Here is a 25728-nt window from a genome sequence, read left to right on the forward strand (position 1 = left end):
GCCTGGTGCATTGATGAACATTCAAACTTGTTACTGAATTTGCTGTATACTTCTGCATTGTTTGTTTGTTAGGGAAAGGTGAGCCCTGCTTTCCCAAATTTGTATTGGGTTTACATGGCAAGGTGGGGGGGGGCTGTAGGGTGGCCAGCTGAGGCCAGCTGCAATAACCCTGGAGCAGGTCTGAACCCCATGGAGAGGATCCACGCTGGAGCAGTGCTTGGAGAGCTGCAGCCCCAGGGAGGGAGCTCACAATGGGGCAGGGGAAGAGGGTGAGGAGGGAAGAGCAGAGACCAAATGCTATGGACTGACCACAACCTTCCTTCCCCTGCCACTGCTCACAGGGAAGGGAGAGGTAGAAGAACCAGGAGTAAAGGAATGAAGTTGAGCCTAGGAAGAAGGGTAGTGTTAGTTTTGTCTTTGTTTCTCACTATCCTCCTCTGTTTTTAAATGGCAATAAATTAGTTTTAATCTTCATCAAGTCACATCTGTTTTGCCAGTAACTGTTTCTTATCATGACCCATGACTTTTTCCATCTTATTTTCCCCCTCCTCAATAGGACAGGGGGAGAGTGAGAGCAGCTGGGTGGGCATCTAGCAACCAACCTACATGGGGAAAACTCCACAACATGCTGAAAGGATCTCCCCCTTAGCTACACAGCATGAACTTGTTTTGTGGTGTGCTAGTGCTGAGTGTCTCAGATCCATTTACAGAAGTGTAGCAAAGAAAACAAAACCCCTCAAGCTTTTCAGACATTGCTTTTTAAAAGGTCTATATAATTTATTATGGAATTTGAGCTTTTAGCCATTAAGTTACAACAACAATGCATAACTTGACATTCTTACAGTTGTACATACACAATGGAAAAGACATAGCCCAGTGCTTAATCCAAACAATGCAACCAAGTTAGTACAAGGTTACCATAAAAGACAGTCAATTGTGAATAGCTGCTGACAGACTGGCAAGTTCAAATGGTTCTCTGCAGTTATTTTTATAGTAGAAGTAACTGGCTTCAAAGTTTTGGACTTAAGCTTCAGACTAACAAAATGATGGGAACTCAAATTATTTTGCTCTTCTGAATTAAGAAGGATATGCTCATTTAAAAATGCAGTATCATTACCATGTTTCAGATGGTGAAAAGTAGCTTCAGATCCAATGGAAGTACAATGGACAGTTTCCAGGCAATGCATTCTTCACACAAAACACATGCAATTATAGAGACATTCTACTTTTAAAACTTCTCAAATTAAGTTTTGCAATACAGCAGGATATCTGAGGAGAGAGATCAGGACCCATACTGAACAAAACCAAAAGCCTTCAGCTTGATTTGTGCATGTTTAATCTACAATTCCAATTACCAAATCTTCACACATCACCTATGAGAGAAAAGAACACATCTAGTAAAGATCAGTCTCAAGGAGAGAAGACATGTTACAATTTTTACAGCCATTCTGGTTAAAAATAAAAATATGCTGCTGCCATCTTCCATTTCAGGAATTGTAATTCACCATTGCACTATTTTAAAACTGCATCAAGGGGAGAGTCTTGCTCTTTCCTCTTCCACCCCAACTCCTCATCCCCTTAGCCCAGCTCAAACTCAGTTAATTGCACAGTAAGGATATTCAGCTTCCTGGCTTGTTAAAATACAACTTTGATAGATTTAATTTTCTGCCACTTAAGCTGAACTAGTTCATCACATACTCTTAATCTGAATGGGAGGCAGAGCAAAGTAAATAGAGCAGAAAAGGAAAACCAGAAAGGACCACTCTCTTCTTGTAACAGCAAGCTATTAAATCAGTCCAAGCCATTGTGCAAAGTCTCACCCAGCCTGGTGGCTGCAGGGAGACATACAGAAGAGAAAGGTCTCTTGTGAAGCTGCCAACAAAATTTCATTCACTCAGCAGCCAACACCAAGAACTCCGCTCCCTCCAGGTTAACCCGATGAGATATTGCCAGCTGACTCCTCTACTAGATTTCAGTTCCACCTCTCTTTGTAGAGCTGCAGAGTCAGTATGTTCTTATTGATCTCAGTATCTTCGTCCAGCACAGAAAAACTGCATTCAGTGCCAAGTGCTGAAAATCAAACCAATGAAAACTACACATGCAACCTCTCCACAAAACAACCCCACCAAACCAAAAAAGCACCCCCAAAAACCCACCCCAAAAGCAAACAAACCCTCCAAACACCCACCTAGCCATCACCACAATATCATTACTGGCTTCATTCAGGGTGCTAAAGGCTCTGTTGAGCAAGAGTTCCCAGTTTTACCAACACTTGGGATGTTGATGTGTAACAAAAACATGTTTGTATTACACATTGTGGCAACAACTGAAAAAATACTCCACAAATTCAGAATGCCATTCTTAACCTACTGGTGTATACTTCAAAGTACAGCTGGTAATGCCAACACTAGCTGCATGTCTAGTCAGAAGTCTGCTTTTATGGGGCAGCTAAATCATCAGCCCAACCTGTTGTGTCCTATCTGTTGCCATCATCATGTAAAACCAACACCTTTCGCTTCTGATCAAGCTCATCAAAACTTGCAAGTATAGACACTGCCTCAGACATCCTCTGAACCACAGGGGTAACCACTGCTACACACTTGCTGAGCTCCTCTGCACAACCCAGCTTTGGCAGGAATATACCGGTGCCCAATTTATTAAGTTGGCATGGATTAAAAGCATTCTCACTGTAGTTAAATTATCCTACAACTCCTCTGGCATACCTCCAGAATCTAGCACTAATTACTAGCAACAGGTTACTGGTCTACATTTACATACTCAGGGGGCAGGGGAGGTGCGAGGGGCAGGGGGAAGGAGTTACTGCTATCTAATCAAACTCCTCCAGTACATGCAAAGGATCTCCTCCAAGCACTGCTTAGAGCCAAAGAAGAATCCAGTCTACGGGTCATTAGTAAGAGAAAATCCAAATTTTCTAGTTAAATTGGTACTGCAGGTAATTAAACTCACTATTAACACGCATTTATATCTGAAATGTCTACAGTTCATTTTTGCTTGCTAGGAAGTCTGAAAGCTGAAGCTGGTTTAAACAGTTATTTACTATCAAATTTCCAGTTTGGCATTTGTAGACTATTATTAATAAACTAAAATTTCTGAACAAAGAGGGACCTCTAGTTTTCACTTTAAACACCAGTCCACTTTGACATGTTCATAGCTCCTTTTAAAATCACTTGAACTTTACAAATTTTCTCGCTAACAGTAACACCAGAACTAACGAAGCCACACCAATGAACACAATACTAATAAAACTTATTCTACAACAATAACATCCTATAGTCCTGCTAGGGATTTTCCCCAACTGATATATTCAACTTCACCATTGGGGGGCTGTCCACTTCATGTAGGCACTGTGCTTCAGCTTTGTATAGCCATACCACATGAATGCCTCTAACAAGAAACCCTCTGCCTGATGACAGCAAAATCTGACAAAGGGACAAAGGTCTCCGAGACAAGTTCCTGCATGCTTTATGAAAAATGTGCAGCTAGGAAGAGAATCAGGGCGGGGGGGTGGGAGCAGAAGAAACCCACAACACATACAGCATGAGTTCCCACATTAGGCAGGACATAGGCTAAGCAGAAGAGGCAGATTAAAGCTCCTCCAAATGGTAAGGAAGGGAGTCACAAGGCACCTATCCTGCAAAAACATTCATGGGGGGGAAAAGAGACTCATTAGTTCTGACCTTCACATAAGCTTTTTGTAGGTAAAGTGCCAGAAACTAGAAATACCAGTTTGATCCAATATAGTAGGCCCAGATCAGCAAAGTCTGGGAACCTGTATTTACCTATAGCTGCCTACACCCGTTTACTCTAAAAGTTATGTATTAGATGAGCTGTAACAGTAGGTCATATGCTCCAAGTTTCTAATCTTCTTTCAACTGTTTTAAGCTCCCTAGATTGTTTCTTTCCTGTCCTGTACTTTTCATCCTACCACTTTTTGCTAATGCACATCAGCTTTTTGACTGAGGTCAGACTAATGATTCGCTTCAGAAGATTTTTGTCATCGAGCTTCCAAGGAGAGCAAACTGCTTGCTGGAGGCACTGCAATTCGGCCTTTTATTGTCATCATTCCTCAGCAGCACAGCTGGCCTTACGAGACCTAACTATATCAAAGACGAACTACGCGCAAACCAACTCGACTGAAAACAACTACTCTTGTGAAAGGCTGAAATGAAACAGGTATAGTGCCAGCATTAGAAACATACCCCAGAAATCTTCACACTTGGATATCTTTCTAAGTCAGTACACTCAGATTTTATAAGCACACTTTTCAGTCTGCAGGTCCCTTTAAGCTTTTCTTCCAGCTTTCTGCCAGATCTCAGCTTTGATTCTTAAGAAAGCTTTTGGTTTTATAGGTATCACATAAAAGCTGAAGTACTCACCACATTTCTCCTCTCCAGCATGAATATTGCGCTGCAGGTATCAGCAAGACACAATCCACAGACTGACAAGACTTCTCTTGATAACGCCTTTTGGTTCCTCCTTGAGCTAGAGTTTAAACCCTCTCAACATTTACTACATCAATGTTCAGTTTTGTGTTAAGGAAGAGGGAGAAGACTTAGTTTTTAATATTGAAGAGACAGTTAAAAAGGCAGTTCTGGAAATGTTGATAAGCTTCTTTTGGAGACATAAATGTCCCTATACATTGTTTGGTTTAGTTGTGGGTTGGTTTTTTTATTTGTTCAGTTTTGGAGATGGTTGGTCAGTCATATTCCATTCTCATGTGCTTCTTGTAAGATAAAGGCATCACAAAAACTTGCACCTGCTGGTGACATCAGAACTACAACCTGACAATTTTCCAGTAAACCTAAAAGTTACACTCCTACAGGGAAGAGGCAGATTTTTTTTAAGTAGGCATTAATAGGAATTTTTTGAAGGAAATTTAGGGTGAAACATCTGCTCTGCAAAGTAGAAGTTCAGATTATATTTCCCCAGCTGAAACCTCTGTCATTTCTGGAACATTCATTCTAAAATTAAAAAAAGTTATTGCTTCTATTGAAGCTCAATATAAGTTAGAAAAAGAATTGCATATTTTCTTAAAAACATCCCAAATATACATTTTAAAAACAAAATGCACTCTAAAACAAATGTCTAGTGAAAGACACTGTTTTAAACAACCTGGAGTAACAGCTTTACAAAAGAAAATTGAGGAATGTAGCATATTATTTATAACATGACAATGCTAAAATCCTAAACAATTCACTTAACACTCTTAGTAAGTAGTGTTTTAAATATACACATTTCTTTACAAAACAGTTTAGCAATTCCTTATACCACTTACAGTACATAAATATTTGAATAAGAGGTCATAATAGGAGATGCCAGGGTTTATATTTACTCTCAGATGCTTCAGGTTTCTTAAGTGTTTTACTATAAGGCACAATACTGCTAATCTAAAAGAAAGGAATAAAAGCTAACGGCAAACCCAGTCAAAACTCCTAATGTGGAATATCCAAGAGAAGAATTCCAGCATCTTTATACAAAGGAAAAGGAAAAAAAAAAAAAAGAAAAACCAAAACAAACCCAAACTTTGTAGATCCTAAGAAACAGTTTCAATTTGTACATAATGAAGTGGGACTGGATGGGAACAGGAGTAAGAAGGAATTAAGTAAATTCTTATAAATAGACTAATAAATACATTTTAGCCATAATTAGCCCTTTACCTCTGTTCTACTGAGTTTAAGATTGAAAGAGGTAACCAGTGTGCATATACCTAAATAAGTCTACATGCTCAGCACGTGAAGACCACCTAGCACAACCTGTTACTGCCAAATTCAGTATAAAAAGCTAGCAAGATGGAGAAAGTCTCCTTTTCTCTCAGCATCCACTCTGAGTAGAACACATTACAAGATCAAATTAGTATTTGTTACACGTAAGGAAAGTTGCAACTAGCAATTTTTTCATCACAAACAAGGATATGCAACATATCCGTGAAGTTGATTCCTTCAACATTAGATTATTTCTTTCCTAAGAATATCCACCTCCAATTACAACAGATCAGAACTTTCAGAACATTTTAAGAGTTGTAGTCTTGTAAGTGTTCTCCATGTGTACATACTGAATGTAAATAGTGCATCCAAAATATTTATCCATTAGACATTCTACATTGTTTTCACTGCCTAGTCTTCATCTTTGTTACAGCCCTCTGGAACACAATGACATTGTAACAATGCTTACAGAAAAAGGGTTATTGCATTTTTTTTTTTTTTTTTTTTTTTTTTTTTTTTAGGATGAGACATCCAGAGGAGATTTTATAAAATCCTCCTGTGTACAAAATTCTTAGTTATTAGCCCTTTTGGAACACCAGCTAGAAAAGTTTGAAAGGTAAAATAATTTACATTGTTATTTTTTCCCATTAACTAGACAAAAGTCCATACTAATTAAATAAAAAATAATAGTTCTTCAACAGTCTATTCAAGGTATCTTCCATGAAGCAGTTCAATGGGAATTTCCATTAGATAGATGTTCTCCATGTCGGTTATTACTGACATCCACATCTAGAAGTCAGGAATTAGAAGAAAAATTGTTTGTTGATTTACCATTTTAATACATTTTATCTGTTACTTTAATCCAAACTCTGGCAAAAAATTTCATATTCATATATACCCAAGGTTCTCAGGATTCTCTGGATAAGTAATCCTCCTAAGACACTGTATACAACTCCCTTGCCCCGACCAGTTTCCTCCAGCTCGATAGAATTCTCTCAAAATCCACCTGGTTGTACTTTTTCAGTATCAGCAGTAAGTGACACCACTCAGTCTAGTCTGCACTGCAATACTAACGCTACTAACATCAGTTAGAGAATAGCCTCTTCCAATGCAATGAATGGCATTAAGGATTGTCAAGTGATAAACTAAATTATTACTTACCAAGTAATGCTGTGGTTTCACCTGCGTCCTCTTTTAAACTGGTACACTGCAGTACAGATTCATTAGTGGAGGAAGCTGACAATTCGCTTACTTCATTTCTGTCATCATCTTGTAAAGCAATACTCAGACTTCCGACTGAAACACTGCCACTTATTGATTCAGGTATTTGAACTTCAAGGACATCTTCAGGGTCCCCCTTCAAAATTAAATACATTTAACTGACACTTTTGTCTACCATTAGGCATCAACATTCCTCCATGTTACCACTCTGTAACCTCACCTTATTGGAAAAAAGACCATTTTGTTTGCCTATTATCTATGCGCTCACGGGTAGTGTTGAACACTGTCTACTTTCAATGTTACTGCCTGACTACAAAGAAACAAAGCCAAGCAAAAGAAAAGCCACTTTTTCCAAGCCACCCCAAAGCCAAGAGCAACAACAGGAGTCAACCCAGCCAGCCTTCTGGATGGAATATTTCAACACTGTAGGAACAGTATTGCTGCAGTTAGCAGCAGGCTCAGCACATACAAAGTCTTCACTGAGCAAACCTATTGATCCTTTGAGTTTGTAGAAGTCTCTGTTTTTCACAATAGTAGTTGGGCAAGCTTAGATTTTTTTTTTTTTTACTGGGGTGAGCAAACATTTGACATCAGAACAAACTTCCCTCCTCCTCTACCTCCAGCCTAACCTTAAGTCTGTTCCAAAAATGCAAGTATGCTGGCTTGTCGCTTTGCAGGAACAAAATATCTGCAGCACACGCAAAGGAATTTATTTCACCTATTGTATATAGCGTGAGCTATTTCTGATCCATTCTGAAAGTTAATTTGAAGTCCTACTACATGCACAATTCTGCTCATAAAATTAAACAGACTACCTTCACTAAGCCATTGCCATTGATATACTGACATTATTTATACAAAAGCAAGTATACTGCAGTACAAGTAGCTATTCTGTGGGCTTCATGATGAGTGTTTTTCCCCTCCTCAAACAATTAGCAAAGGCCCATCTTAAGATTTAAGAAATTCTAGGCTGATTCTTTCTTTAGCACCAAAGCAGCATATTTTAAAATGTACTGAATTTTAATAAGCTATAGAACTGCTACAATTGAACACAAGTTAAGACACATGTGATACTAATCTCTACATGTGTGGGCAGGGGGGCATTAATAATTTTGGTTTCCGAAACTTATGCAGTTAAATAAGCACTGAAACTACAAGATTCAACAATGCTCTACTAAATCAGTCAGACATGCTGAACTGCAGTTCTTTTTCTCGTACGAAATAGCATAATGCAGAACTAGACCACTGAAGGCTGCTCTCTACAAAACAAAAGCCAGGTAATAGGACCTAGTGCCTTCTCTCTGCTTTGAGCCTTGAAAAATTTTTAAGCATCTGAAGTATTTGTTCTCCATAAAACTGAATTGAGCCTTCAGCCTCTTTGCAGAACGTTTAGTAGATTTCTATAATAAGGCTGCAGATTCCTGTTTGCAGTTACATCAGTCAGCGAGCACATTGCTGAAAGAAGCTGCCTTGCTCTTCGCACTTTTTTTCCTCACATCAGTAAAAAATTCACACAATCACTCTACAAACTAGATTGGGCAACCTGTATCAGGCTGAAGACTGAGCTAGAAAAAAAAATACTGAATGATTTCCCACATTATTAGCTTCAGTGGGACTTGAATGATTGATGCATAAGCAGTACACATTTCCCCCATTCCATTAGAAAAAACAACTGGGCTTCTGTATTTAATATAATCCCATTCAACCTGCTTTCCGACATTCATTTTGCATAACAAGCGGAGGAGGTATTACTCCTCCTGGTTAGGCTTGCTATCAGTATCCTCTGCAACAGCATGAATTCAGGGAATAAAAGTGTTCTAAAGGTTCTAGTATTTCAGTTTTCAGCCTGTATACAAAAGGATATATCCTTCTGTATGTAACACAAGTTACATCAACTCCAAGAACTGGAAGTGAGCAAAAAATAAGCTGCTAACATAACAATATTAAAGTAATAATAGCTATTTCACATAAAAAAAGATTGCAACTCTTGAGTAAAGTCTGACTTAATACACAGAAGCACCACAATCTGGTATACATATTAAATAGCAAGAGTATTGTCACATTTGACAAAACAAAAGAGCAATTCATAAGTCTTCCATAGATCTGCTAAGTCTCTGCAATGAAATAAGAGAAAAGCTAGTCAAAACGCAGACCTAATCTATGAAAGGAAGGTCCCTGAAACCAAGGAACACCCCTGTTTTCTGAAGATCTCTGTAGATCAGTAGAAGAGAAAAGAGGTACATTCATGCCTATGGCTTTTTAGTGGAACTCGAGACTATTTATCAACAGTGACCGAGTAACCTACCGCATGTGTCTTCATCTCTCTTTTCTGGTGCTGTCAGAAAGAAATGAGAGCACATCATTTTCTCTACTTAACCAATTTCTGGTGAATGTCTTTAGGAAGGCTCTAAGTACTGGCTCATTTACAGGGATAAAACACTGGGCATATGTGGAAGTACACAAACACTCAAGATAGAAAAACTATAATTTGTTCCTTTGAATCGCAGTTCTCAACAAAATCAAATATATGCTCTAGTTCTATTGAATTAAGTTATATTTTTGCAGCTTGGGTAAATTGCCTCACCTCTGCTTCAACTTCCTTACTATCATCAGCTGGAGACAGAAAAAATTGGTTATCACAGAGAGTACACACAGGATTCATAAGCTGCTCAATACACTGTTTAAGATCTTACCCATAAAACTCCCTTATTTTTCTGGTTCTCACTCAATTACTCTTGCATCTTTGCCCAGCTTCTTCAGTCTGTCAAGTAACAACTGTTCTCATTCTGAACAGTTACATGAAGTCTTGCCTCCTGCACTGTACTTCTACCTTGAAGATTAAAGTAAATGTGCAACATACCCAGTATCCCAAAGCTTTGATAACATCTAGTTTACACATTGGACAAGTTCGGTGGTCCAAAAGCCACGGGTCAATGCACGTTCTATGGAAGATGTGCCTAAACAAAAGAAATGCCCTTTAGAATTTGTCACAAAAGCCACACACTACTCCTTCAAACAATGTGCAAGTTACTAGATTAAAAAATAAACCCATTCCTTTATAACCTTGACAATTAGGTACTGCTTAATTTATTAAGACAGACATAGTTCTGGAAGCATCTTCTTTCATGCTAGCTTTCTGAAATAAGAGATGTTACTAACCACAAGGACACCACAGAGTTACCAGTTCAACTGTGTACAGTTCTAACTTAAGAAAGCTCTACTTCACTCCTACGCTTCTCCCAATTGCTCCTTTTTCCTGCACAGATACAGAGCGCTACATGGTCTGCCGGTGCCCTTCAACATGTAACAGCCCATATAAATGGCACAGCTTCAGCTCTGCCACCAGAGTTTCAGAAGAGATTCCAGAAAGCTCAACAAATATTTCTTAGCGAAAACATGCTAAAGAGGGAAGAATAATTATGGCAACTTACTTGCATGGCAGAATTCGGACAGTGTCTTTCAGTTTATAGTTCTCAATGCATACAGCACAGTTTTCCACATCAACATCTAAACCCTAAATATGACAACACATTTAAATGCATTACGTCCATATTTCATTACAGAACAAGCTTTGTGTAATAGCTAGCTTCACAGAATGTAAAACTTGTAAAATGGTTTAGCAAATAAAAATATCTCTCTCGTTTAACTCAAGATTCCATCAAGAGGTGACTTGATCAAATGATACCAGATACTGAAAGCAGCCAAACCTGGATTTTCTAATTTAAATAGCTATACATGGTACCTTAAGTAATCTCTTAAGTCTCAAACACTGGCTTTACTCATGGGAGCACAGTAAAATTTCAGTTTAAAATAACTACAAAATGAAGAAATTTTAAAAGAGGTCAGTACAGATGAAAGCGCACCATCTAATTCTTAACTGATGGTCCCAAAGACTTCTAAGTGCTTAAGTAAGAAGAGATTCTTGGGGTTAAATACTGGGAAGCCCTTCTTCCCCACTTTTTTCTCTTTTTTCTACCACATCCTAGCAGATATCCTCTGGTAGCTATGAGAACTGAAATATGCAATTTGGGGTGGTTTTGGAAACTTCTCTCCAAGCTCAAACTAGAGAGACAGTCAAACTGCAGTATTTCCCCACCTCAATTTGTTTCTTTCTAAGGGTTAAATATCTTTCCTAACAGGTCTTACTGTCTTCTTGAAGCCTGCTTATAGCTGCAGTGTAAATATGATGGTTATCTCCAGATGCAAGAGAAATAATTCAATGTTAATTGGGTTGTGTAAAACATAAGTATTAGAAGAACAGACAGTGGGCCAACTTCTTCCCTTTCATCCCCCACAACATAAGTATTTTTTGTTTACTGCTTACTGAAGCACTTCAATTTCATTACCAGAAACACTCAAATGAATTAGTACTGCAAGCAAACTTTCAAGTTCAAGGCAAGTTTTTCCCTCCTTTGCATGCTATCAATTTACATAATTAATGCTTAAATTCCCAAGTAAATCAAATTAAGACTGCTTTTTTACAAAGCACTACAGTTTGCTTTACAAAGCAAAGTTAAGGGAAGTACTTATTCTATAACAAATTTTTTTTTATTCTGCACAAGAGGCAAAATCCAAGCACACCATATGTAGCACATACTCAAATGAGTGTCCATTTTACAATAATCCCATAAGCTTCTCAGGAAGGATCTACATGATTGCAAATACACTTTTAAAATATTGACCTATTTTTAAATACCTCAACCCCAAGTGAAGTGATAATGAAAGACTGTACTGTGTCACAATAAAAGAAATATTCTCTTTTAAATGGCTGAAAGGAAATATTAAAAAAAAAAAAAAGTACATTCACAGAGTACACAGGACTCTATTTCCAGATGAATTTTCATTAGTTCATGAAAGTACCTCTGCATCACTAAGTTACATAAATTTACTGATAGTAGGCTGATTCAAATCAAATCAGAAGACATGAGTTACCAAGCAGAAAAACTCTATTTTAATAGAGAGATTTTAACCTTATCTCATTCTACTTTGCTTAACTAACACGGCATTCATAGTTACAACCAGTATACTGTATAACAGCTTAAATTACCCCATTTTATTTATTTCAGTCAAGGGTATATCGATGGGAAGGAACTACCTGGTACACTGCAAAAATCTCACAATACAAATCCTTTTTAGAGGTTTACTGAACATCAACTTAAAAGCTGTTAACATCTTCCTTGTGGTTCTCACCATAGGTTTCATCATGACCCTTTTACATCCATTTCTTCCAGTGTTGATGTTATGCTTTGATACTGCTTTACACAAGTTTTGGTTCAATTCCATCCTTCTGGATCTCTGATCTCACCATTGTATGAACAGAAGTATGACTATCCATCCCTCTGTTCACAGCTTGAAATAGATTACTTTTGATGGAATTTAGAACACAATTAAAAGTAATAAATACTTGTAAAATGCTACTTAAACACACTGAATGCATAAGATGAAAAAAGGCAAGTTCAAAGACAGTTTTGGGTTTTTTTAAATTTCAAAAACGATGTACTAAATGACGGACATATTCTCTGTCGCATGTGACCTGAGCTGAACAGCTTCTGTTGAACCACAGCTTTTAACGTCTTACACATAAATGTCCTTTCTCACCTCAGTTTTATTCATAGATTAAAAAACCTAATCCTTGTTTTTCATCTCTGAGCAAATCAGTCCTTTAAGTAAAAACTAGTAAGACAAGGGTTGGGGAAAAAAAAATGCCTATGTAGTAGCAGAAGTCTAGTCAGAAGCTAATTTGGCATCTAGGATCAGAGCTGCCTGAAACTCCGACTAAATATTTTCTTTCAAAACCGTGGCTTTTTCTACTTCAGTTATTCTAATACAGCTTTGAGGTTTAGGCTGTATGCTGTCAAAGCTAACTTTTTGAAAGCTGTTACTTTTTAGAATAGTTGTATTTTAATACATAGAAATGTACTTCTAAAAAATTTATGCTTCTAGTAAGTCTATACAGCTCCTTAATGTATTGTATGTCAAAAGATGAAACAAATGTTTCATTCTTCAAAGCTTTTTAGATTTCTAAGGCCTTCTGATCAATAAAAAGATGGATGTTCTTTTAAGAAAACAAAACATTACATCAGCTGTAAGAACTGTGTAATCAATAGGTCCTAGGAAGTATTTTGTAATCCACTTGTTGATGTTTTCAAGTGCTGGAAAGACTATAGTGTTTCCTCATCTTTACAGTATCAGCCCTGTAGTCTCCTGCAGCGTTCTGTATAACCAGGTACTATTTCCAACAAAACAGCCTTACATTTCTTAAGTAGTTCAAATTTGACTCTTCAATTTTAAATCCTGCCTTCTAAGCAAAGGCCCTAAAATGAGCCTAAAATTGTAAGCCACACTGCAATTATGTTGTGAGAATTTCAGTTCAAATTCTATAAAGACATTACAACAGTTTTAAAATCATACAGCAATAACCGGAGCCCCTGAATTACCTTTTCTCCACGTTTCACAGTATGCAGCTGAAGCTGGCTGATTGCTTTCTTGGTTTCTTTCCTATGTCCCTTGAATAAAGATTTGAAGTATTAGTACACAAGTTAGTTTTAAGAGTTACATTTCAAAGCTTTTACATACTTTCCATGTGGGTTACCAAGTCTTTTGAATGCATCTAAAAAAAAATTAGTCTCTGGCTAACTAATTTGTTTACAAAGTACTCCCAGCCAGCAGATGTTGAAGAACTGCAAGTTTTGCATTCTCGGGCACAGCAGCAAACATTATCTATAAGCGTACTGCTCTTACAATGAACTCAACCAGTGCAGAACTATGCAGACCAAGCTGACGTACGTAGCCTTGTATCGTGATTGCCTGCACTAAGGGCCTTCCCGCAAAGGAAAATTGGAACTAATGTAGGCTTTTGAGCTGAAACAGCCGCCATATAACCAGACCTTCTAGTTAGGCAAGCCCATGAGCAAGCACACAGTAAGTTTTGCACCAGCTTGAGAGAAGGTGGAATCCTGCCGGGCAGCCTACAGCTGGCCACCAGGTCAAAAAGCTGCTTGTAGCTATTAATACTTCCCCTCCGTCAAACACTGTCTCACACATTATACAAAGCTTTGCACTGAAAGGACACATTATGCAAAGGAGATGACAAGAAAGGCTTAACAGACATGAAACACCACACTGGACTTCTATACAGTAACAGTCCTGATTATGCTTAGAGGGGAAGCAAGAGAAGAAAGCAGTACTGTATTCCAAGACAAAGTGCTAGCTACTGCTAGAAATTGAGAAACTAAACACTCCCAATTAACAGATGTTGATCTGTCTAGCAGCAACCCTCACTGAGGAAATACCATAAAGGAATAAACCACACGTAATGGTAGCTTTTCTCTGTGATAATTACAATGAATTATATCACTTTACAAACCTATAGTATTGAAAATTGGGATTTTTTTATTTTTTATGGTGTTAAAAAGAATCAGTCTGAAAGTTCTCTCAGAAATGGACAGACAACCAGCAGCAGTGGTCTATTCCACCTTTTGTATCAGCTCAGGGTTTTCTGCACAGTCCTGTTTCACCTTCAGTAGCAAGGAGGTCTTCCAAAGTTTTACTGCTAAACCGAGGTTAGAATAAATCTTAAGATACCTGTCTTCACATTCACTCAGCAGCTACACAGTAGCTTGCTTTAAAGCATGGCATACTTAACTCCCAAGCTTTAATTACACTAGAGTCAGTAAGCCAAGCAAAATAAGATTTGGGTTAGAAAAGTGGCTTTTTGCTTCCAAAATTCTTTTAACACTCCTAATGATGTATCTTGACCAAGATTTTCAAAACATTTTCAAACTTCCCATAGTTTTGTAAGGTTTTGTTTTCAATGGCCATTTTAAAAGAGGGAGAACTGAGAAAGTGGTATAACCTTCTAACGTTAGACAATTTAATTAAGAAGCATTTAGATGACAAGCCCAATGGCAAAAATCTATTAAGAGTCTGTGGTCCACATTTCTGGGAAACATCACATTCATCCTAAAAAATGCTCTTAAAACTTTTCATAAAGCATGTGAACTTCCCTTAGCATGAACTATCCTAAAGCCAACAGGAAGAAGCACCTTTCTTCACCAAACAACTGTTGCAACACAAAACCACCCCCCTTTTTCTATAAATACTTCTCAAAAATTTTGTTTTCTTGAAAGTATTCTCAGAATTTAAGTTCTAAGACTTAAAGCATAGTAAAAAAGAGTCTAGGGAACCAACATTTCAAGGGGACCGCAAGTTTCACCAATCCAGAAGTCCCATGTGTTATCCTCAGTTACCGAAAAGAGAAATTAAGTATTTTCCTAGAAGAGTCCTGTACGTCCTAGGTGCAGCTCAGACTTCTGAGGGCAAACAAAAATTCCCTTCCCTCTTCCCCCAAAGCTAGAATCTACATGTTCAAGCAGAAGGCAGGGGAAGTCCATGTGATATGCAGTCATTTGAAACAATTTTTTTGTTGTTCTGAACTGAGGTTTAAACAAAAACAAAACAAAACAGAGAACTGCTTGCAAAGAAAAACAAGTGCAACTTTCATTTTCACTGTTACTAGAGAACTATGGTAGAGCAGCTGATGACCATGGAAGGAACCTAACCTATGTGCAAAAGTTGAAAACCACAAGGAAGTGCCATCCCAAGATATTTTCAAAACTCAGCTGGACTAGGTCTCCAGCTGACTCCAGCAACTCCAGTTGCTCTCGAGTGCAGGGTTTTGAACCAGATAGCCTCCAGAGGTCCTTTCCAACCTAAATTATTCTATGGTGAAGTACTTCCCTCAGGGGAAAAAAGTAAAGCTGATTTTTTTTTTTTAACCTATTGAAGAACAGGAATGAGGAAGGGGCAAAGAAGGAGCAAAGTTATTCCTTCCTGATCTTCCCAGTACTCCTACCGCTCTCAGCACTTTGGGTAGTCCAAGAGAGCTGAATCTCACCACATATGCTCCTTTTAGCCTGCTGCAATTTGGTACTCTACAGTGGAATGGTAGGATTACAAGTATCAAAGGTAGTTTTCATAAAGCTTTAGAACCAAAAATTCTAGCCCTAACTACTTGTGGGTCTTATTAAAAAAAATTTACCATGGTCTCTTTCCGTTAAAAATAAGTCTGATTAGTGAAGTTAGTACTTTCAGTATGAAAATTACTGAAGAATGAAAATAATTTTTAATGTCAAAAGGAAGGAAGTTAAGTTAGGTGACAAATCACACAAGAAGCTGCCTTTACTCAGTTGTTGACAAGTGGCTAAACGTATTTCCCACGACTTCATACGAGTATCTAATAATTATAACTGGCCAAACTTGCAATGCCAATTAGCACACTGCTTATTAGCCTCACTAACCATTACTGACTAGCGTTCACAGATAGTAAAGTAGCAAGAAGGCACAGATCTTCAAGAATGCTTCAATAAACAAGCAAAGTTAGGCAACTGATTTGACATGAGAAGACGGTAAATACTCTAAAGCATCATCATCTCCAATTACCTGGTTTCCAAACTGTGATCCTGTATACAGGAAACGTTGTATATAGTAAAATATGAGCCAAGCGAGTGATATAATCATCATGGTGATGAAGGCGATGGCTACAAACACAACCGACTGGCCACTAATATATTCCTGCACATGTCGTGTCCCAACAATAATAGTCATTTTTACTGGAATCCCTCTTCGTACTGGTTCCAGTATCTCTATCCCTTTTGGATAGCCAACCATTATCACCACTGTATTTCCTGTTCCTGTTGGAGGGGAAAAAAAAGAAAAAAGTCAGTCATCACAGCAAAAATTTAGGCATCCTGGCTTGATGGTCATTTGGGCCTCTCCAGTTAAGATCAGTGAGCAAAGTTACAGGAAAACCTTTAAGTTTTTTTTCAGGCATAGCAGACTTGATATAAAGTTTACTAGTAAAGAACCCTTTATTTACTTTATGAAACTCTCAAACACAAGATAAACTTCAACAGATGCATCTTTACTGTTCAAGGCCCTATACTCCTCATTCTACACAGTGAGGTGGGATGTGGATGCCATGCAAACAAACCAGGCAAGTTATACACATCTCATCTTGAAGCTGCTGAAGTTCTAACGTGCAACTCAAGAACAGCTGGTCTTTTATTTGTCAGTGTGGGAATTTTAGCTGCAGGTGGAGACAGTAGGTGAATACCATGAAGAGACACACGTTCAATTAAGTTTGAATTTGAATCCATAGCACAATTACACTGGATATGTGAACAAAGAGAAAAAAGATTCAGCTATTTAATATTAAATTACACTAAACACTGAAATACTTAAAGATTCTTTAATACTAAATATTTAAAATGTAATGAGACTTCACAACAAGGACTTGCCAAGAAATACTTTGAGACTCTCCTGGGAGCATGGAACCAAAGGATTTTTCTATTATATTAGAACTCGAAAGCACTCAATCCATATGAAAAAGCACCTAATTCCAAAAAAAACCCTTTAAGCACCACATTGCCACCAAAACCGGTAAGATACCGTCAAGACCAACTAGCAGAAACCAAAGATCCTCTGTGACTAGAGTTTTACTCCATTTTGTCTGGAAGCATCTCTGGTATTGTCTCAGAAACATCAAACCTAAGTATTACAAAACAAACTACAAACAAATGTACCTGTTAAAAATGTCACCGTTTCACACTGGTCTGTGCTATTTTTATTTGAATAGTTCTTACTTTGCGTGTACTAACGCTGCTACACACCCTTAGTAAAGTCATGGCTTTATAGCTTACTTTGCACTCCTACCTCTGAGAAAAAGTGAAACTAAGCTTGATTCAGAGAGAAAGTAGAGGAAGAAGAAAGAAAAGAGGGGTTTTCCTAGCCAGAAAGCTAAAGCTGTAATGTCACAGCTACCTTTTCAGATTCTCAACATTACCTACCTGCAACAAGACCTCCCACTGAAGACTTAAAGCCTTTTTCCCTCCTGGCTGTGTTAGATTCACTACTGAGAAGCTATGTCAAAAGAAATGGTTGCCTAACTTGTAACATTACATCAAGTGGGGATTTTCAAAACTCAGAGCAGCATTCCGGACTCACCCACCTCTCTGCCTACTAAGACAAAGGGTTGTTTGCCTGAAATATTTAAAACAAACTCCTTTACTTGAGACGGTTCTGGCTGTGACACGTCATCAACCTGGCCATTCCGCTACCATGCCAAGGGGAATTTACAGAAGTTTCAATTCCGTACATAGCAGTTCCTCCCTCCATAAGGTGCAGACAGTCTGCTGCGGATGAAACACTACAGGTTCCAGTTACTAGTTGAATAACCCTCCTACCTCGATGCCAGTTACCCTTTTTCAGCTTCCCCTTACACAACCATCCCACATCTGGTCACCTACTGTAAGAACCATTATACCCATCTGCCACATCCAGACCCAGCAAAAGAGCAGATTTTCCAAATAGGGCTAAGTTTCTGGAGGTTTTTCTCTGTCTCCCCGCACCATCCTCAAAAGATGCTACTGGGGAAAGGCCCAACTTGTAGCTGCCCTCAGGCACCCCATTCGGCTCGCCAGCAGCTCCCAGCACGCGTTGCCTCGCCTGGTGGGTGCCTTAGGAGACAAAGCAGGGAAGCTGTAGGCAAACAAGACAAATCCACAAGCAACTAGGCTCCACTAATTAGGTCTACTCACCAACAACGTGCCGGTCCACATGATACCACAAGTCCAAGTGTACTAAGAATTGGTTAATTAATATTATTCTCTGCTCTGAACCAGCATGAAAGCATGACCAGAGAGACTCATGAATCTTGTAGAGAAGAATGTGTGAAACACTCCTTGCTTTCTGACCCTGCACAACCCCACAGGGAGTTAACAGGAAAAGAACGTAGGAAGGTAGAAATTTATCTCATGTTGCTGAGAACTGTTATCCACATACCTAAATCAGAAGATTAGGTCCTATGTCCCTAATCAAGCGTAAGAGTGACAAGTAACAGGAGGGGTGCCTAAGGATGGCTAGTGAACAGTATGGGAGTGCTGGAAAGATTTATGTGATTTCATTCAGGCTTGGGGAAGAAAAGAAAGTTTCAAGATTAGAGGCAGCCTGGATTTTTCAATCAATAAAAGTTTCCTCCTCAATCCTGAAATCTTGAGTCAGTTTAATCCTGCTATCTAGTTCTCTGCATAATTTCTAACAAAGAAGTATTTAAAAACCCCACAATAATCAGTAATGCCTTTCCCTGTTTTGTCACTAGCATGTCCAACTATCAGCCAGTTATTTCCTTGAAATGGAAGCCAGGATACTTTTGTGCAATGGCTGCTAGACACTGTGACACCTTCCAGTTTTAGAACGAACACGAGTCTGCCGTACATTTTTAAATAAATGCCCATTAAAAGCATTTTAACAGTTTTAAAGACTTGGTGATGAACCTGCCATTAAAAATATGTGCAACTAAACATGACGGCCTTGAAGGTCATAAGACAGAAAGAGAAGAAGAAAAAAAATAATTGCGATCCACTATTACAAAAGGAACAAGAGCAGTCTCAGAGAAGCAGTTGCCCTGAGCAGCCTGCAAGACTGAGGCCTTAACTCATTCCTCACTAATTTTAGACTTCTGTTCTGAAACACATTATTCAAAGACTGAAATGCTGTTGAGTCATTCCATCAGCTTCTTCAACTGCAACACAACTCAGAGACCTCAGATCACATTTACAAAAGAACTCCAAGTGTCACATACATGTATCTACTGAGAGCATGTTTTGTTGGCTTTGCCTTTCTATAACTTTCTAATTTCGCAGTAAATAACCACATGTTTATTCTGCTAGAGTAAAAATGTCTTCTTTTCTAGGTTTGATTGATGCTTCAGTGGAATCAGGTAGATTTGAAATCTGGTATGTCCTTTTTTTTAACATTATCATCCAAATAAAGCAGTGAGAGCTGGCAGATCCTTAGGAAACCTGGAAAGGAGGGCAAATTTGGAACTCTGAAGATGAAGGTATGTTTCCTGCCAGCGCGCCAAGGTCAGTTTTACTGCTAGCATTGCTAGTCTTCTCTTGCAAAAGAAAGCCAGCACTCTCCTGATGAGGAAAAAGTAGTACAGATACAGATCTTGATTCCAGACATCCCAAACTATCACATTTATTCCCATCCATCCCTACAGATAACAAAGATAATTTTCTATCATCCAGAAACCAATTGCAGACATACTGTAGTTTTTGTCCTCACAAGAAACACCAGAAAGCTCCCAGAGTTTGAGCACCTCGGTAAAAAGTTTGAGGTCAGTCCTTAGATCTATTTAAGCATAGGCACCCTGCTAATATTGCCACAATTAACACCGAATATTCTCTTTAGCTCCTGGTCAAAACGAACATGCCTGATCTTTACCAAATGCATAACAGTACACTAACAATCCGATGACAGGCTTTGTCTCAACCATCTACCCCAACCTCATCTCATCAAATCCCTGGTGCGTGTTGTTTTCACCTGCCTCAAGAAGGAGGATGCATAACCAGAAGAGTCAAGTAGTCAAGCAATCAACATTCCTCTTTCCACATAGGTTTCCAACACATACGCACTCTTATGCATAAAACAGGTATAAGCATTTTGAAGTTACTCCTGCTTCTTCAGAACAACATAGCAGGTCAACATCTTGCAGTCACTGAGTTAAGCAAGCCACTGATTTCAGTTCTGTCCTTTCAGTAGTAGAGTACAAGAAGGTTTTGGTAGAAAGCAGCAGTAATACAGAAGTTACGCACCACTTGAGAATCCTGAGTAGTGCTAAAAGCAATGTAGCAAAGCGTTGAACTACGTGCCAAAATAACCCTAACTCTGCCGCTCTGAAGCTGGCAAGAGCTTATAGAATCACGACTACAAAGTCGTTTGCATCTGTTTTGTTCAATATACCTGCACAAAAAAAATATGACAAGGAAGGAAAGAACTAGTTGGGTGTATTTTGGTGAAGCTGCACCAAATCAAAGACCATTTTCTTTACATAGCCAAAGTCACACACTCAAGTTAAGTCCCAAGCCTCCCTTAAATCCACAAGCCATGCACCAAAGCTCCAGTCCAGACCTATCTCAAACTATTGTAGCCAGTCCTCCTTCCTCCCTTCCCACTGTGCGTCAAGCACAATCATGTTTTATTCCATAGTCTTCAAGGTATCAAACGTATGTTCTGATCAGCATCACCAAATCCTAGCTTGAGAGGGGATTCAGAGGTAGCTGGATGCCCAGCATGAAGTGTAACAGGAAAACTACAGAACCAGAAGACCCTTTTTTCTTTCCACCGCAATATACCTCTGCCTCCCCCTAATTTCTTTACCAGCATTGAGCCTCTAACTCTCCTTAGTCTGCTCTCCGCAATACTCCACACCTTCCCTCTCTAACCCACTCCCAGCTAATATTTACACACAATACTTATTTTGGTTTTGGAAAGGAATTTGAAGCCTCTGTATTATATACCACCACCGCCAAAATAAACAGAGTTAAGACTGCCTGCAAAGTCTATATTCCTTTAAAACTGAAGTTTGAGTTTATACTATTCAGATTGAATAACTGAAGTACAACTCCTTGAGTCATTTGGGTAAAATGAGTATCTTCCCCTGGAAAAAACCTCCTCAGCCACAGGTGAAGCTGTTTCACTATTACTTCCCTCGAGGAGGGAAGTAATGCAGCATTTTGAACAACATAATTTGGTCAGAGAGCACAGGCCTGAAAAACATGAGACATCAGTGGAGTCATATTTGAAGAACCTTCTTTTGGAAGGAGGGACAGGATTGCAAGGCTAGATATTCGAACTCTTGACTCTGCTGTTCCAAAACTTTAATTAAAATCCCTACTCACTGCACTCATGAAGCTCACAAGGTACCCATGAAAAATAACTAAACTGCAGAGTATTTGAAATGTAAGTCCTTGATCAAATGCTTTGACACCAGCTACAGCCAATCACTTCTTTGCCTAATCAAGAATCTCTCTTTTTACTCAAGTTGGAGTATGTCTAAAAACACAAAAACCCCACCAACAACAGCACACGTGCATCACACACACACCAGAAAGTTCAAAGGCCAGGTTTTTCAGAAGAATGAAAAGATGAAACTTTGAGATCAGAAGAGTTACTCATTTATCACCCTCAGGCAACTGAGGCTGTGCCTCTATCAGCCATAACCATTGTTCCATCTCACATTATTTTCAGTGCCACTAATTGCAAATCCGTTAAGTCGATGTTCCTTATGCATCTAACTTCACTCCTTAGTTACAGCACTGCAGATTTCCCAGAGTATTTATTCTCAGCGCTCCTCCCAGAAGCAGGGTTTGTTTCCTCATGTGTCAGTTCACAAATCCCTTCACAGGAATGGCAAACTTGGATCCTGTAAAATACAGCGTTACCTTCTACATGCTTCCTTGCCTGTCTTCCACAAACTTTTTTTCCCGTTCAAAAAAACCAAGATTGAAAACACTAACAGTAATTCTTCCCTATATTCCCAAAGTGCACTGAAAAATTTGAACATTTACATGTTTGAAAGTTCTGATCATGAAACAAAAATTTGTGACTCCAGCAGAGCTAGTAATTATATTGTGATATATTGTTATATTCCTACCCCAACCAAACCATCCTGAGGTCCAACCTGCATTTGCAAACTCAGTATAAATAAGTACAAATGTATTCTTGTATACATACTAAATCACACTCTTTACATAGGTAGAGGTTTTATCAGCAACTTTCTGCCAGTTTAAGAAGAAGAAACCAACCAGCAGTCAGGGAGCACTGGTCTTATGCTACTGATAGATGTAACTACACTAGCAAGTCCAAACCTGAGTGTAAGCCCAAGAAGGTCTTATACAGCGCAGAGATGATAGCAGAAAAGAGAAAATTGTAAAAATTTGATAAAATAAGCAAGATGAGAAAAGGAGGAAGAAATTCCACAGAAGAGCAAATAATATTTATGAGAGGCTACGACAGGGGCATGGAGAAGAACGTGGAAAAATTCCCACAGGGAACAAAAAAAATTTTGTACTGACTGGCCAATACAGAGTGACAGCAAGAAAAAGAAACTGACAGCTGGTAAAGAGGAAAGAATTACTATCCAAAGTACCTTAATCACTACATGGGATCAAAGGTACATCTTACCTAGCGTCCCACCTCCACTTTCACGGTGGATTAAGAACACAAGAGATGGGCCAGGCCAATCTACGCAAGCAAGCAGCAGGCTAAGAGGAACGATAATCACGCTTCCAACGCCCAAGTTGGTGCCACTTTGTATTCCAAGAAGAGAGACTTGTTTTCCGCTTGATATATCATACATGCTATGAAGCAACAGCTCCCTAACTGAGATTTTCAGCTCACTATAATAAAGAAAGTATGTTTGTTTTCCTCAGAAACACATTATGGTTCTACTTCAACCAAGTTCGTTGTCTTGCCCTTCCTCACGACCAAGAATGACAGCGTGGGCATTAACAAACTCATTGTACCAGGACCATGTGAAACACACATTTGCAGCAATTTTTACTTGGTTTGCTTTGTCTTTGCATCCTCCTCTGAAGACCTGCCAGTTCCTCGGAAATCTACAAATGCAAACAGATTTTATAGCAGAGTTTTGAAGTTTTTTCCCCTTTGATTTAAGCATTTGATGTCGTCGTGCTCATAAAAATGCAGCAAGACTTTAGTGTCATAGCCCAAGCAGAGACTGCAGCGACGGAACACCTGGGTTCTTATCTCGGCAAAAATCGCACATCCCTTCTGCAGGCTACAGATCACCAGCACGCTCAGACAAGCCAAGTCAACATCCATCTCTAGGCTTCAGCTCTCCCACCGCATTCGCGAGCGTTTAAGAATTACCTGATGCTTCCACCTCTCCCCCGTCCTTTACAGACCTGCGCAGGAGAGGACGACGGAGCTATTACAATAAAGCCTGTACCGAAAGCTATCTTCAGATAGCTACGGCCATGCCTTCACAGGCACCAGAAGGCATCTTCAGGATACCTGGCACAGCCTGCGGAAAGCTGCCTGCCTGTCACCGCTGCAGCGGCTCTGCCAGAGGGTACGAAGCAAAGAGGTAGCTCTAAATGAAACCGTGACACCCCCACCCCCCCCTCCCCGCAGCCTGTCACAGGGCTGCCCGCTTCGGATGGCTTCGCCGCATCTTCCCCCCGACACCCGGGCTGTAACTTGGAAGACAGAAGGCCGGTCCCGGCGTTTCCCCAGCGCGGTTTAGAGGAAGAGGAGACAAAAACCCGGCTCTTCGTACCATTTTTACGGGGATGTCTGCCCCCCCCCCCCCCCCCGCCATCCCCATCCCTCGCCACCGAGGCGCACCGGCGTTAGACAAAGCCACCCCCCCAAGCCCCCCGCACCCCTCCGCGATCGCGGGGAGCGCCCAGCCCCCGTCGTCCCCGCTCACCCAGGTGGGACATGGAGACGGTGCTGTTCCCGAAGCGGGCCTCGTTGTAGATGACCACGGCGGCCGCCCGCTTCCGCGCCGCGTTGGTGACCTTGTCCTTGAAGGTGCAACCGCCGCGGGCCACCAAAGCGATCCAGGGCGGCGGGTCGCCCTCGGGGGTCCCGCGGCCGCCGGGGGGCAGCGGCACGTCGTAGTCGGTGTCGGCGGCGCAGCCTTCCATGTGGCGGGGCGAGGCGCCGCGGGGGATGCCCACCAGGCCCTGGGCGCTCTCCTTGGGCGAGCTGTCGCCGTAACGGCCGCTCTCCGTGTTACCCCGCACCGTGCGGTTGCTGAGCGGCTCCACGTAGGCCGTGCTCACCCACGCCGTGTACCACTCCAGGGCCCTCGCGCCCTGACCCACCGGCGCTCCCAACGCCACCAGCGCCGCCGCCGCCACCAGCGCCAGCCGGGCGCGACGCACCATGGCCCGGCCGCCGCCAACGCGGCTCCGGCTCGGTTCGCCGTGAACGGGAGGAGCGGGAGGAGGCCGCTCCGCCGTCCCTACCGCGCCTCGGCTCTGCCGCCGCGGCCGTCTAACCGCGCCAGGTAACCCCCCCCCCCCCCCGCCACCACCACAGCCGCCGCCGCCGCCCGCCCCGGGCGGAGCCCGCCCGCCGCCGCGGCTAATGGCGAGGCGGAGGCCGGGCCGGCCCCGCCCACACCGACGGGCCGCGCATGCGCCGCCCCGCCCCGGCGGAGGGGGGGGTTTCTCCTCCCTCCCCGGGGGATGCCGGGAGGGAGGAGGGCGGGGCGGCCGTTGCCTCTCCCGCGAGGGTAGCCCCGCCCCTCTTTCGCCGCCGGCCCCGCCCCGCGGCGCGTGGGGCTCCCGTCAGCCTCCGCCCCGGCGGTGAGGGGCCGGGCCGGCTCCGGGCCGCGGAACCCCACCGGGCCGGGCCGGGCCGGGCCGGGCCTGGCTGGGGGGGGGGGGGGCACAACCTGAGGGGAGGGTGAGGGGAGGGGAGGGGAGGTAAGCCGCCCACCCCCGGCCGCAACCGGTTCCGGCGGGGGGATGAACGTAAAGCGCCTCCTGCGCGGAGAGTGTCCGCTGCGGCCTTCCGCGCACCGGCCTCCCCGTACAACGGGAGGCCTCGGGCGTTGCTTGGCCTTCAGCCGTGGGTGGCGGTTCTAAGTCCAGTCCTTCAGCTCGGCCAGGGACACGGGGGGTGAATTTAAACTGGTCAGTACTCCACCACCATCCCCCCTCCCGGGGCACAGCTCGGTCTCCTCCCGAGTGGAAGGCGGCTGGGGTGCCGGGAGCAAGGCCGGGCCGGGAGGAGGGGGGGGTCGGGAGCCAGCCGGGGACGGTGTGGGGGTACGGCAGCGCTGGGGAAAGGGAGCAGAGCCGCTGGCGTTCGGGTAGAGAAGGCGCCCGTGCTGTTGTGCTGAGGGGAGCTTGTTCCAGAAGGATGCAAAAATGGTGAGAGGGTCAGTACCATGTGAAGAAAA

General features: G+C 41.4%; 1 protein-coding gene and 1 non-coding gene across 4 annotated transcripts; both read right to left on the reverse strand.

Annotated features, from left to right (window-relative positions):
• Positions 1 to 752: 752 nt before the first annotated feature.
• Positions 753 to 24846, reverse strand: RNF149 (ring finger protein 149). 3 transcript variants are annotated; one of them, XM_052773759.1, is made up of 9 exons: positions 24244 to 24846; positions 16386 to 16636; positions 13382 to 13450; positions 10376 to 10458; positions 9805 to 9901; positions 9250 to 9279; positions 6885 to 7080; positions 4398 to 6512; positions 753 to 2070 (listed from the first exon to the last, which is right to left on the reverse strand). In XM_052773759.1, the coding sequence occupies exons 1-8, from the start codon at positions 24704 to 24706 to the stop codon at positions 6454 to 6456; spliced, it is 1248 nt and encodes a 415-aa protein (XP_052629719.1). In that variant the 5' UTR covers positions 24707 to 24846; the 3' UTR covers positions 753 to 2070; positions 4398 to 6453. The 3 variants fall into 3 exon arrangements, with proteins under 3 accessions (XP_052629719.1, XP_052629718.1, XP_052629721.1); XM_052773758.1 differs by having other exon boundaries at positions 753 to 1373; positions 24244 to 24812; XM_052773761.1 differs by lacking the exon at positions 9250 to 9279.
• Positions 3977 to 4092, reverse strand: LOC128135335 (small nucleolar RNA SNORD89). The gene has a single exon (XR_008233058.1). It is a non-coding gene; the product is annotated as a small nucleolar RNA SNORD89 (small nucleolar RNA).
• Positions 24847 to 25728: the final 882 nt, after the last annotated feature.

This window comes from Harpia harpyja, chromosome 22, assembly GCF_026419915.1.
Source record: "Harpia harpyja isolate bHarHar1 chromosome 22, bHarHar1 primary haplotype, whole genome shotgun sequence".
Taxonomy (NCBI): Eukaryota; Metazoa; Chordata; class Aves; order Accipitriformes; family Accipitridae; genus Harpia; species Harpia harpyja.